This window comes from Paramormyrops kingsleyae, chromosome 8 (genome assembly GCF_048594095.1).
Source record: "Paramormyrops kingsleyae isolate MSU_618 chromosome 8, PKINGS_0.4, whole genome shotgun sequence".
Lineage (NCBI taxonomy): Eukaryota > Metazoa > Chordata > Actinopteri > Osteoglossiformes > Mormyridae > Paramormyrops > Paramormyrops kingsleyae.
In genome coordinates, this window is record NC_132804.1 from 7,980,258 (window position 1) to 7,994,882 (window position 14,625).

At 44.6% G+C, this 14,625-nt stretch overlaps 1 protein-coding gene across 2 annotated transcripts in view; it reads left to right on the forward strand.

The window, feature by feature from the left end:
* The window catches only part of LOC111858627 (signal peptide, CUB and EGF-like domain-containing protein 3), a 60,497-nt gene that overhangs the window by 39,609 nt on the left and 6,263 nt on the right, over positions 1 to 14,625 (forward strand). For both annotated transcript variants that reach the window (XR_002841626.2, XM_023840559.2), the window contains exons 8-18: positions 1,202 to 1,324; positions 3,440 to 3,556; positions 7,654 to 7,776; positions 8,812 to 8,928; positions 9,299 to 9,394; positions 10,369 to 10,485; positions 11,994 to 12,149; positions 12,328 to 12,522; positions 13,020 to 13,181; positions 14,063 to 14,230; positions 14,346 to 14,507. Coding sequence is in view for 1 of the 2 variants with exons in the window: in XM_023840559.2 (XP_023696327.2) it covers positions 1,202 to 1,324; positions 3,440 to 3,556; positions 7,654 to 7,776; positions 8,812 to 8,928; positions 9,299 to 9,394; positions 10,369 to 10,485; positions 11,994 to 12,149; positions 12,328 to 12,522; positions 13,020 to 13,181; positions 14,063 to 14,230; positions 14,346 to 14,507 (1,536 nt within the window). In the remaining variant the exon portion in view is untranslated. The remainder of the gene's footprint in view (positions 1 to 1,201; positions 1,325 to 3,439; positions 3,557 to 7,653; positions 7,777 to 8,811; positions 8,929 to 9,298; positions 9,395 to 10,368; positions 10,486 to 11,993; positions 12,150 to 12,327; positions 12,523 to 13,019; positions 13,182 to 14,062; positions 14,231 to 14,345; positions 14,508 to 14,625) is intronic.

Genomic DNA, 14,625 nt, shown 5'->3' on the forward strand with positions numbered 1-14,625 from the left:
TATGCTTAATTCTGTCCAGATGAGGCCTCCCTTCAGCCTAATGGCTTATTTACAGCGGTGATTCAAACGTAATCTGAAGCTTCCTGGGAGAAGCCCGGGGGAACAGACCGATCGGAATCCGGAATCAGTGTGATCTGCGGTCGAAAAGGGATAAACCAGACCAGCTGGGGGCAGGATATGTGCGGCAGCACAAGTCCCAGACATCAAGGACTGTTCTTCAACACCATGCCCCCTGAATTTGTCAGAGAACATATCAGGTTGTGTGTGACCCCCCCCCCCCCCCCCCAACCCCCACAAAGCGGAGCTCCTAGACATGACCCGTGACTGGACTTCCTCTTCATCCAGAAGCCCTGTGTGGATCACCAGGCAGGGGGTGGTCTTGTAAGCCTTTTGGTCCCCTGCTGCTGCCTCCACCCCCCCCCCCCCCCCTTCCCCCCCCCCCCCACACACACACACATACACATATATTAACAGCCACAGCATGGGTGGTGATCCTCAGCTTTGAAAGTGTGCATACACACATCCTGGCCTTATGAATGGACCACCCCCGCGGACCCAGCTAACGGAGTATGTGAGCAATGTCCAGTGCCCCCCCCATGCATTCTCCCTTGCCTCCATCTGCTTTGCTTTTGTTCCTCTCTTTTTCTTCCCGCCCTGCCCTTGAACAGCTCCTTCCACAAACCCCCACCCCTGGCAGACCACGGCCTCCTCCGATGCTTACCCAGAGCAGCCTCCTCCCTAAGCCATATGCCATTGTAAGGGAGAACCGGCTTAGGTCTGAGAAATAGCACATCTTTCTCTCCACGGGAAAGAAGCGAGCCACAGGTGACTTCTAGAGGAGCCATCGACCGGCTCCCTGCCAGCATTCCCGGGTGAACTGAGACCCTCCCCCTGATTTACACCCTGCCTATTGTTATAATAAATGGGAGGGTGAAGTTTAGCCATTGAGACAAGGTGTGGGTTCAGGAAGAGGGTCACTGTTGCTCTATCTTGATTCTTTTTGTGATTACCTTGTTATTTTGGGTACGGAACAAAGTGGGACTGTTTGAACCTCTCTTCCACCGGCTGAAGATTCATATTTCCTACTTCTCCACCCATTTTTGTCTCTTACCCCCATTTTGAGAACCACGCTGACTAGCTTCTCCATGGCGGGCCTGTGTAGGTTTCTATCCCTCTGAATGTGTCCCTTGCCCCCCCCCAGATATCGATGAGTGCCAGGTGGGCAATGGTGGGTGTGGCCATGATTGCCGGAACACTGTGGGAAGCTTCGAATGCAGCTGCAGGAAAGGCTACAAGCTTCTGACCAATGAGAGGACATGCCAAGGTGAGGCCCCGCCCCCACGCCGTTCAGTAATGGAGAACTGCCCTCCTCCACCATGACATCTTCTAATAGTTACTGTACTGAATTTTGGGGAGCATCCACTACGGCAATTGGGAAGGATGTTTCCAGATTAATCCTTAAATAAATTCTTAAATTAATTCATTAAAAATGATTGCAGAACTTTTATTATGCTTTTCCAATCTCTAATTACATGAAGGAGATACACAGTCCACAGTAAGTGTGCGTGTGGTAAATGTGCAATTTATTTGTGAATATTGGTGGCATCTATTACATCACACAATCTGATTCACCACTCCCCCCCCCCCCACCAAAAAACAAACAGTATAAAACTGAGAAACAGTTTTTTCCATCTTTTTTTGGACATTGATCACAAAATTAAAACGTAAAACACCCACTTTAAAATGGCTGACGAAGTTTTGGATTCTGGGAAATGTTTTAAAGGAATCATTGTATTAGGGCTCTCCACACATATCTCTATCTTCTGGATCAACAACGTGAGTTCTGTGAAAGAGCTGTGAAATTGTATAATGTATTGATGCCCACATCTCATCAACACTGTACAGTTGCTTCTCTCAACAAGCCTTTTTCCAGAAGCTTTCAGTGAACATGTCATATGTTTATCTCTGTGTGTCTCATCAGTTCAGTTCTCACAGCTGGTAGCTTTCCTTGGAATTAATTTTTAATTAGTCACTCAGGTCTATTTTCCTCTGACTGTATTCTACATGCGCTTTACCTAAGTGTGTCTCAAGCAATGCAGAAGGTACTGCACTGGATAACAACTTTATTTCCCAAGGTTTCTGGTTGCCATGAGATTCCTTGGTGTGATAATGTTGAACCAGCTTATTAACTCAACTTTGGCACCCACCTTAGTGAAAGCATCAACTACACAACTATACCAACATACCAACAGCAGAAGATTGTGGGATAATGAAAAGAATTTCAGGTAGATACCATAGCATTGCCACAGGTCACTGCGAGGTTACATAATTTGGAGCTGTTGTTAATCAGACAGTACCTCCGCTTGCTCTCACTAGATTTCAACTGCCCAGACGAGAGCATCACTGAGCGAATGCGCAAATGTAAATGTCAATGAATTCCAGAAGGCGCCCTCGTGGTGACACGTGAGCGCACTGGTCCACTCTGTGATATTTCAGTCTGGTTATCCACGGAAACCTGACTCGTTTTTGATGATGGGGAGGAGTTGAGAACAAAGAGTTCTGGTTTGACTTTTAGCATTTATCTCTGGCAAAGAATATCCCTCACCGAGTACGGAGTAAAGAATGCCTACCCTTTCTCTGCACCCCCCTCCCCAGGAGCTGAGACGGCAGTCCATGCTGTTGCCGTTATTGCCAAAGACAAAAGTGCAGAAAGTATTTCCAATTTGTTCTAGTCGATTGTTTCAACGACTTTGCCTTTCTTGCACTTTCACGATGCATGTGGCCGTTTCGCTGATACCCTGATTCTTGCAGCTGACATCTGCTGATTCACGTTCCTGTTCCCCTGAAACACTCCAGTCTGAATTCACATTAACTTTTCTTAATCTATATGATGGTTTATATCCAATTCAGCCTGCAAGTGAGTGCTGATAAGAACAATAACTCTGGAAAGTGACACAACAGTCCGCAACACAGACAGATTTGTCGGCCATGTTGGGATTCAGTGCCTGTTTCCATAAAGTGCTAAATAATTTGTCCTTGGGGGCATTTAAAAATCTACAAAAACAGGCATCGTGTTCACTTTTTAATTAGCAGAATGTGAGTCAGCGTTCTTGGCAATTCAGGGCTAAATTGCTGAAGTGCTGGGCTTTGAGTCTTTCCTTGAAGAGATCCAGAGTTCTTCATTGTAACGTACATATGAGTAGTAGACATTTTGACGGCTTATGAATGTATAATTAGTAGACACCGTGTAGTTTATGCACAGCTTGGAGACTGTGCTTTTCAAATCGCTCCATTGAGCATTGTGAATCCTTTATGCTGACAGCGACGCCCTGGGGGTCTCCCCACGCTCTTGACGTATATGGGCTGTGAGCTGAGATACACCCCCCCCCCTCCCCCCTACCAAAGAACTGAGCCTCTTCCTTGCTCTGTTCCTCCACAGACATCGACGAGTGTTCCTTCGAGCGGACCTGCGACCACTCCTGTGTCAACTCCCCCGGCAGCTATGAGTGCTCCTGCCACAAGGGATATGTGCTGTACGGGCTGTCCCACTGTGGGGGTGAGCTCCCTCCTTACCCCCCCCCCCCCGCTCCCTCAGCATTGATAGCCACCCACTTTAGAGGCACATTTTTGCTAACATTTACTGCAGAACCCACTGCAAGTGTATCCCTCTGTGTGTGTCTACGTGGGCACACCTGTTCTTTTGTGTGTGGATGTTCCTCACTTTTTATGGTGAAAAAGTTTGGAGAAACATCCTCACAGAGGCTTCAACTCATGAGAAACATGACACGGGCATCCCTACACAACAAATGTTTTTTTTGTCATTTTTATCTATCTATCTATCTATCTATCTATCTATCTATCTATCTATCTATCTATCTATCTATCTATCTATCTATCTATCTATCTATCTATCTATCTATCTATCTATCTATCTATCTATCTATCTATCTATCTATCTATCTATCTATCTATCTATCTATCTATCTATCTATCTATCTATCTATCTATCTATCTATCTATCTATCTATCTATCTATCTATCTATCTATCTATCTATCTATCTATCTATCTATCTATCTATCTATCTATCTATCTATCTATCTATCTATCTATCTATCTATCTATCTATCTATCTATCTATCTATCTATCTATCTATCTATCTATCTATCTATCTATCTATCTATCTATCTATCTATCTATCTATCTATCTATCTATCTATCTATCTATCTATCTATCTATCTATCTATCTATCTATCTATCTATCTATCTATCTATCATCTATCTATCTATCTATTTGCTTGTTTGTTTGTAAGACTACATGTGCCTGTCCTTATTAGTTATGAAGTGTCACCAGTTTTTCCTTTCCCTAGGATTATGACTGTTAGGGACTGTATGGTACAGAACTGACTTGTACTTCCCAGTGGGTGTGTGATAATGTGATTGGGAGAGCAACTGAGAAGCTGTAAAGACAGACAAACAACCTTAGGAACAACAAGCTTTCATCACTGTGTGACTTTTGCCTTGTGTCTTACTGTGCATTTCAGTTTTTTTTCCTTATATGTTCTCTTGCTTCTCGATTTGGTTTGACTGCAGTGGGTGGGTTTATCTCTGCAGTTACAGTTTTTCTCCATTGGTTTGGCTCATTTCTTGAAACAGAAATTACATTCTCAAAACTCTAAGATCATTTGGCAAAACACTCTTACAGTTTAGCACAACACTATAGCTCACCTGCAAAAGCTCATATCTCTTCCAAAACTGTTCACTCAGGCTTCAATCTAAATCCCTTTCTCATTTAAACAGTCAGTGTCTCCAAAATGGCAAAGATCCTTCTCAATAGCTTTGGCTCATTTCTCGACACAGATCGGACATTCTCATCATTCTTGGTGCTTTTGTCAAAATAAACCTGGATGGTTGATCACAACAACATGGTTCACCTGCAAAAGCTCATAGCTCTCCTAAAACAGTTCACTCATGTGTCAAAACTACATTTCTTTCTAATCTGCTTAGTCAGTGCCCCCAAAATGCATCGTCCCTTTGGCATTGTGTGAGTACTGCCATACAAAATGTTTAGATGTTTTGTCACTATGGCAGAGGACCAACAATATACAACAGAAAAGAGTAGCCTCCAAGGTTTGACATCACAGATTGCACTCACACTACCAAGGAAATTATAACCATTTTTTATTCACATGCAAAGAAAGTTTCATACATATGTAAAAAGAAAATGTACATTACAGTAATAAATTGTATAAACACAAAATCAAAAAACAAGGACTTATTCAGTGGTCGCTGTACTCATTCTCCCGCTCTTGTCCACTGTCTTCACCCTCCTGATTATTTACACGCTGTTGTCCGTCTGGCCACAGATTCTCGTCCACATCACAGCGGATACTTTCTCTTGCAATGCAACGAGGGAAGAAACGGTGTGCATGCCGCAACCATCCCCTGCATTGATCTCCTGTAATGTCGTCACATGCTGCGTCCATAGCATGGAGCAGGGACGGCTGATCCTGAGCATGATGCTCATACACTCTCCACCTCCAAGCAGAGAAAAACTGTCTATCGGATTGAGGAAAGGAGAGTAAGGTGGTAGGAACTCCATGACCATCCTTGGATGCGTTGCAAACCAGCCCCTAATGAGTGGGCTATGGTGGAAATTGACATTGTCCCACACAATTACATAAATGGGTAGGTGAGGCCCTATGAGACCTCTCTCATTTTCTGGGATAACATCGGTATAAAGGCGATCCAAGAAGATGAGGAGCTTGTGTGTGTTGTATGGGCCAAGACTGGGGATGTGAGTGGCCACACCATTCTCAGATATGGCAGCACACATTGTTAAATTGCCCCCTCGCTGGCCTGGGACATCCACCGTGGCCCGCTGACCAATGATGTTACGGCCACGTCTGCGGCCCTTGGCCAGGTTGAAATCAAATTTTCCAAGAAATTCATATATGATGTTCATGGTATTATGTTCTTGACTAATTTTGACATTTGAACAGACTATTGTGCATGTGATGACTTACACGATGAAATCATGCTGACATGTTTTGGAGAGAACAACCATTAGACTGAAAATCAGCTAATCAGTTTAGATCAGCAAGATCTATTTATTTGGAAAATGTGCTAAATGTGGGCTCATTGTGCTAACTGTAGCTACTTGTACATAATCATTTGAAAAAAAGCACAGAGTCACTTGAGACATGTACTAAAGCATTTGCAATTTGATGAAACCAATGAGAAATGACATTCTGTTGTGAACAATTGCAAGGTGGTTTGGAGATTTGTCCATGTTATTTTGAGAATGTCATCTCGGTTTCAAGAAATGAGCCAAACCAATGGAGAAAAACTGTAACAAAACCGTGGTAACCCATCCCCTAAATGCAGGAAACCTGGTGTGGACTGAAAAGTTAGTGTCCCAAGGTGGGCGATAACTTAACCTTCATTTACCTTCTTACCTTCAATTGCTCAAACAAATGATCAAATTTCTTAAAAATATATGCACAACTGAGGGCAGTTTAATTTTCATTTAAGTGTCGGTAAACATCTATTAAGTATCTAAGCTTGATCACAAAGAAATGGATATGTACACAGTTTATGGGATAACGAATCGGCCAATTCATTAAGAAAAGGGAAAAAGACATTCATCAAGCGTGATAGTTGGTCTCCCACATGGAGACCACATCCCACACTAAAACTTCAGTCACCACGCTGCTGTTCCACCACTCTTCCCAGTCCAAGTCGGGTTCTGGGTTCGGGCAGCACTGCGTTTGCAGGAGTGGGAGCTGGCGCCACCTGATGGTCGAGAAGTTGTGCACTTGGTGGGCAATTATACAACTACGGCGAAGCTGCAATGCAGGGGATCATGTTTAGGGACAATTCATAGATATCTTTACATATTTTAAAAAGATAAGTTACATATCAGTCAAATATAATTTGAAGATATAAACCATTATTTCAATATTTTAGTAGGTGTAAAACTGAATTATTTCAAAATATCTTCTAATTTAATTTGATGTTTTGCAATTATTAAGGAATAGGGAAAATATCTATATTTCATTATAGGCAACAGTTATTTAGTGATATGCATAATGAAATCATATATTTTAAATCGTTTTAAGTTATCTTCAATCATTTTAATATATTTTTAAATTATTTAAATATGTCTTTAAGTGTTTATTTGGCTCATGGCAATGCTGTATGTTTATAGACACGTGTAAATCATTTAAGAATATAGTTAAATAATCGAAATATATTTTTAAATATGCAATAAGATCTTGAAATGGCTTGGATATACCTTCCAGAGATGAGAGAATTTTCTTCACCCATCGTGTCTCAAATACAAGTTCTCCCCAAACGAGCTTGATGGGCCGAATGGCCTCCTCTCGTTTGTAAATTTCTTATGTTCTTATGTTCTTACATCAAAATATTGCTAGGTGACATTTACATTTTTCATATCATCACGGCAGCGTTAGAGAAACATTGTGAGAACGTTATGCTGTAGTAGCCATGTTTTGGAGAAAGGATTCAGTAAACATTCTGCTGTATATTTCTGTCTTTGCTAGGAAAAAATGCATGGAAAGATGTATCTGTATGTATCCTTCATGTGCTTGTGTTGTCTCTGTCCTGATAGCCCTTATTTCTCTCTGCAGATGTCAATGAGTGCAGCATCAACCATGGTGGCTGCAAGTTTGGCTGCGTCAACACACCTGGAAGCTATTACTGCACCTGTCCCCCTGGCCACAGTCTGCACTGGAACAAAAAGGATTGTGTCGGTAAATAGGCAACACTGCCCTCCAGTGGCCAACTTTAAGCATGATGGGTAGAGGAGGATCATAGTAGTAGTAGTAGTAGTAGTAGTAATAGTAGAGCTTTATTGTTATCTCAACCATATACATTAAAGCACACATTTTCCAGGGAACAAAGGCGTAACGTACAACACAGCAGGACAACAGCAGACTCAGACAGATCGACAGTGAGGATAATTGGGGGGTGGGGTGGGGATAAATAATACCTGTACATATATCTCTAAATACACATATACATGTACCTAAAAAATAAGATAAAATAAAGACTTTTGGGGGGGGGGGCACATCAGGGAGGCTGTGACAGTACAATATGCGCTATACAACAATAGTGTCACGGCATATGGGGCACAGAGCAAAGACAGAGGAGCAGGGCGCAAGGAGTCGGGAAAATGTGGGGTTTAATAGAGGGGAAGACAAGCAGAATCGGTGAACAGGCAACACAACCACGATGATGTTAATGACAGGACTGGGGAAAACATACCTAACACCAACTTAAATACATAGGACTAATGACTACAACAAGAAATAGCTGGTAAACACAGGGAATCCACACGAGGTAGATGAGGGGGCATGTCACACGGGAGGATCAGACGAGCGAGGCATGACAAATAGACTATAGACGATGGACTACGAGAAACAGTGCAAATATTCTGGCAGTGTAGTTAGTGTAGATATTGCTTATTCCAATAGTTCTCAAACTTTTTGTCTGGAGAATCCCCAAAAAACATTGTTCAAATCTCAGCACCACCACGATTTGATATGAGAAAATCATCTCGACATCCCTTCCAATTATTTGGCGACCCCCTTAACCCACAGTTCGAGAACCGCTGGCTTATGGGATTCAATAGAAATATTAAATTAGATAAATCAATCTGGAACATTGGCATAAAATAATGATAAAGACCTGTAATGATGAATGTCATCTTGTATGCAACTAAATGGAAAAAAAAATGACAGTACTAATGTGGAAAAATGTCTCGTTTAATTAAAAACAACGTTCAGAGCTGGCCAAGTGCGATGACGGTCTGGGGTCTCCTAAGGCTACTCTGACCTGCAGCAAAGCGGGGAAAAAGGACAGCTGTTCCCTCACCTGCACCTCCAAAGCCCACTACACTGCAGGTAGGACTGCGGGCTCCACTGGTCATTTCGCTGATCATTTCTTCATCTGAATAACTTCACTTATTCTATCATCATGATGAATTTTGCTGGTCTGTCGACTCTCAATTAGCATCCCTATTTCCCACCTGATTATAATTCTTTTGACAATTCTAAACTGATTACCCGCCCATTTCTTTTGCCTGTGCAAATGTCTGTACAAATGACTGCAAACAAATGTGATTGTAAAAACCACGCAGAAGAATGTGTGTAATGCAAGAGTAATTAGTGTGGACTCTGATTTCTGCTGATTTATATTTGCATGTAAAAAGCGGTCGTAGCGCGTCTGGAGCTTTTAGGTAAGCTATGGCTTTTCTTGTCCCGACATTTGCAGAGACTGACAGCAGCTACGCTGTGAGCTGTGGGCTGCCCATCCTCCACGGCAAAGGAGTCCCCAGACCCAGCGCCAACGCCAACCACAGCTGCCAAGGTAGCCTCTCTTGACACACATTAGATCCAAATAAAATCTTGTTTACTGTACAAATCAGGCAAAGACGTGATGACTTAACAGACCACTGACAGTGTATGGTTGTTCAGCTCATTCATTGAATCTTTTTAGTTCCTGGCGTTGGGTAATTGCTGCAGAATAGTCCATTATTCCATAACTGAGCAGAACAACGCTTTATGAACTATTTGCTGTATTTCTTTACCCCCTAGATGGTGCTGTCTGTTCAAAAAAAGGCTCAAAACAGGCCCTAAGCAAGCCAAGAGCACCATCTAGTGGGGTCAAAAAATACCGCAAATGGTTCATGAGGCATCATTTTGGCTATCATTACCAGACAACAAGCAGGATGCTATAACCCCCTGGAGACGAGGACATCCTGAGCGAAGTAGTTAAAGTTTCCCATCTATTTCACATTATAACTTACTGAAATCTTTTTGCAGAATCCCGAAAAAATGCTGACCTGTTTTCTTTTCAAAACATTGACTTTCAGATGTATTAAAGGTTATAAAATTATGTTGTCGGCAAAAAAAGTAAAGCATGTCACCTTATTTCATTTTACCTGAATCAGGGGCGTGAAGTCCCGCCTTTACCCCGAGGATTCACATTGTGAATAGCTGCTTTACCATACATTAACAATGTATTCAAGCGATCCAGCTTTATCGCCATGATTTTACCACAGTAAAAACTGACGCTGATTGAAATTAAATTTACTGAGGACACATTTCACTCTGAGAAAATGAGACACCACATATATAGGCATGAAAACTCAAACATTATTGGCCAGTGTTTCAGGTTCATTGTCCAATCCTTGTATTTACAGGTGAGACTGAAGCTTGGCGTCCGATTGTGAGATCAGCCATTTACCTGGTGCCACTGGAAGGATAATTAGCATAGAATGAGAATTATTAGACTTCGACGGTCTCTAAGTGTGTCCCGCTGTTTCCTTACCCCCCTCCCAGAGACCCTTCCCTCCCCCGTCAAGAAAACCGTCTTGTTAAAAGTGAAGAATGCAAAGTGTCATCTGCACCTCAAAGCTAAAGGCGGGACCGCTGAGGGGGTCCGTGCACTCAGCTCGGGTACGTACACAACCACTGTGCCTGGGGGGCGTAGGAATTAAACACCTATTACCTCAACCGCACCTGCTGATGTCTGAATTAACTGGAATGTGACTCTGCTGGCAGCAAGAAGAGTATTTTAATAGAACAAATGACAAATTATAGCATTAAGGTACCTTTGAATGTGGAATGGTTCGGCAAAACTATCCTGCTGTATAAATCATTTGAGGTGTAATTCACTTTGTCATGGTCTTCAGTCACCTAGTCACAAGTACCAGTGAAAAACTGGCCATCAACCCGACCATACATATACAAACATCACATTACAGGGGGTAGACAGGTCAGGAAGACGGGGGATATAGGAAGAACAGAGAAAACAGAATTACATGAGGAGAGAGGAGGAGAATAAAAAAACAGCCCCCAGACTGTACTCCAGTAGGGAGTATAATGTAGGAACAGAAAAAAACACATCAGCAACATAAGCACATAGTCACCACACCTTACAACATAAAAAATCGTGACTTGCAACAGGGGAGGGGAATGGGGAGGTGGAGGTAGTCCAGCATAGACAAACAGCCATCCGGTACTGCAGCCAGAGGCGCTGGTCACAGACCTGCTTGTTCACGCTGGGGGTATGAAGCGGCGAAGGCGTGGGATGGGGGGAGGGTGCGGTGAGTGCGTATCTGTACATACATGTGTGTGTGTGTATCCAGGTGTCCTTGGGATTGGGGGAGAGGAATGCAAGAGAGTCTCACTGCCTTGGTTTTCCGGGGGAGTTGTTAATTCAGCAGCGGCCTTGGCCAGTTGGCTGATTAGGGGGGAGCCAAAAGCAGATAGAATAGGGTTTCCGGGCGAGAAGCTGTAATTTCGCAGCTCCTCTAATGTCCACGCTGGTCTCCGCCATCCAAAATCCTTTGCAGAGCCTTGAGCTTCTCCGTGATGTTATCCAATCTGCGATCAATAGTCGCAGTGATGTTATCCGTGATCTATAGCCACAGTCTGAGTGCCAACAGCTCTGCCAACTCCGTCAATCCTCCCGGCCAGTCTAGTGGGGCTTTGAGCGGCTGTCACCGTTTTCTTCAATTTTCGATAAACCAGGGCAATGCCTAATCCAATCAGCATAAGACCTGTAATCATGGTTCCGAATAGGTGGATATCTTCCATGTCCTCCACGGAAAGAGCTGCCAGACACACGACCCTCCACTTCTCCCATACGTCCATCGTGTAGCCAGCTGCGTACGTTCCTGCAGGACAGTCAGGTTCCCCCGAACCTGGGCTTCTTGTCGAGAAGATGGTGTCAATTGCGTTGAGAGACCAGTTGATCAAATCCATGATTTTCTTAGTTTTGAAGAGCAGGGCTGAGAGAGTCTCTCAAAGTATAAGACAGTAGACCGGACGAGACGAGAGGAGCAAAGCGGGGAAGATAAGGGGAGGGAGAGGGAGAGAAGGGCGTCCGCCTCCGCTGAGAGCCTTATGGACACTGTTCAGGAATGCTGCCGCTGGCCATGCTCACTGCCCCCTTTCTGCAGGGAGTGCCGAGTCCTGTAGCAAGTGCCTGGTTAGTTATGTCAACCTCAAGTGCAACTCCACCAGGAAGGCCAAGAATAGGCAAGCCCGCGAGCCCGCCACTGCCGGGGCCATCCGCATCATGCTCGAGCTGGAGGCACAGCCGGGGGACGTCACGGGTGAGTCACCGAGTGCCGGCGGCGGGGACCTATGCAGGGTACTTTATGCTATGGGTGTATGTGAGGAGACAGACTGCATGGCCCTCCTCCCTCTGGGGGCCCCACCCCCTACCTGCCATGACCCCGCCCTCCCTGACCTGACCCCACCCTCCCCCCCCTGATTGCTCCTCCCTCTCAGAGGCCTGTGGCTTGAGCTGCCAGAGGAGGCACACAGAGCAGCAGGTGCAGACGTACGTCAAGGCACTGAGGAAGTCCATCAGCCAGGACCGCTTCCTGCTGCGGCTGGCCGGCCTGGAGTACGAGGTGGCCCAGAAGCGGGCACAGGCTGCAGGGCGCTGCTCCCCGGGCGGCGAGCAACACGGCGGGCGCTGCGGTGAGACACAAGGGCATGAGCGCCCCCAACAGGGCAAACACACTCCCACTCTATAGTCTGTTCCATCACATAATGTAACATCAATTATCCCGGAGACTTACACTCAATGGTGGACGTCACTGTATCAGAGCACTGGATTAATCAATGTTAACTAGAATAGAAAAGGAGAATATATTTGACTTTCTTACAAGTACAAATGTGCTTTTGAAAAGAATCACAAGCCTTTAACTGATGTGAACTCTAGACTCATTTATTCCCAGTGAACATTAGCTATTTAAGAGACCGGCTGGATAAAATCCAGCATGCATATTGAATAGTGTCACAATTTATTTGGAATCACACATTATGGGATGCAATAGGTCAGATCAAACATCTCATTTGAACTGCAGTTCAAAGCTTAAAATACCCAGAATGCATTGCACCACTGTTATGACCCTGATGAACGCAGTGAAATGTTGGCCATACTCATGTTCTGAGCCCCCTGGCTCCCTTCTCAGTCAGGTGCAAGCCTGGCTCATATTACCATGGCGGGCAGGGGCGCTGTGTCCAGTGTCCACCCGGAACCTTCCAGGAGAAGGAGGGACAGCTGGCGTGTGACCTCTGCCCGGGCAGCGACGGGCACGGGCCTGCAGGAGCCCGTAGTATCTCGTCCTGCGCAGGTACTCATCCTGGTCTGGGTGGTGTAGTTTTTGCTCTCTGAAATAGATGGGGCATTTGAGACAATACTGACTACGTAATAACAATACTGACTACGTAATAACAATACTGACTACGTAATAACAATACTGACTACGTAATAACAATACTGACTACGTAATAACAAAGTATTCAGATCCCTCAATTGCTGTTTCTTGGTCTCCTGAGTTCATATTTATTGAGAGTTATATATTTGTAGGATAGGATATTTACTAGATTTTCACAAAGGAAGTGAAAAGTTAAAATTATCTTCCTTCCTGAGGAAGGAAAAAACAGATTTTTCTCTTATGGGAAAAAACAGATTTATGGAAGTTAAAATTATGTCTAAATTTAAGTGGGTAAAGCTATATAATGTCAAACCTTTCAGTGTGATGGTTTTTACATCAGTACATCGATGTTTAACAGTGATGGGCAAATGAAGCTTCATGAACCATGTGCTGTGTTTTTTGACTCCACTAGATGGTGCCCTTGGTTCGCTTTGGGGCTTTGAGCTCTTTTATGAGGAGAGAGCACCATCTAGTGGAGTCAGAAAATATAGCAAATGGTCCATGAAGCTTCATTTGCCCATCACTAATGTTTATTGTCACCGTCCAATCAGCTGTGAGTACCCTAGAGAATCCTGTAAATCAGTGTTTCCCAACCCGGTCCTTGGGGACCCCAGATGGTCCATGTTTTTGCTCCTGGGAGCTGGGAGAGAGCAAAAACGTGGACTTTCTGTGGTCCCCGAGGACTGGGTTGGGAAACACTGCTGTAAATGACGGTAATCGCTAAACTAAACTAAATTAAATAAACACACTTAAAGGAGAATTTCCTCTGGGCACCTCCCACCCGTGTTTGTGCCCAGGTCAGTGCCCGTCAGGATCCTACTCCAATGATGGCTTCAGACCCTGCCAGCCGTGTCCTCTGGGATCCTACCAGCCTGAGCCAGGTCGGATGCAGTGCTTCTCCTGTGGGGGGGGGCTGAGCACCAAACGGGAGAATTCCAGCTCCTTCCATGACTGTGAGGTCAAAGGTCAGCTCCAGTCAGTCGCTTAGGGTATGACCAATGGGGACATTTGTCTACAAAGACCATGACAGAGGATAGACTTCATACCAGCTGTGTGTGTCTCCCTGTGGCATCTCCGCAGTCCAGTGCTCTCCTGGGCACTATTACAACACCTCACAGCACCGCTGCATCCGCTGCCCGTTGGGCACCTATCAGACAGAGTTTCGGCAGAACTATTGCATCTCCTGCCCTGGCAACACCACCACAGACTTTGATGGGGCGACGACCGTCTCCCAGTGCAAGAGTGAGTGCTGATAACTTTGCTGCTGCATGACTTACCATGAAATCTAGCTCCTGTGTTTATGGCCAGTCACATATATGGAACACCCGATAGCAGTAAGCACAGGATAGCTACAGTACCT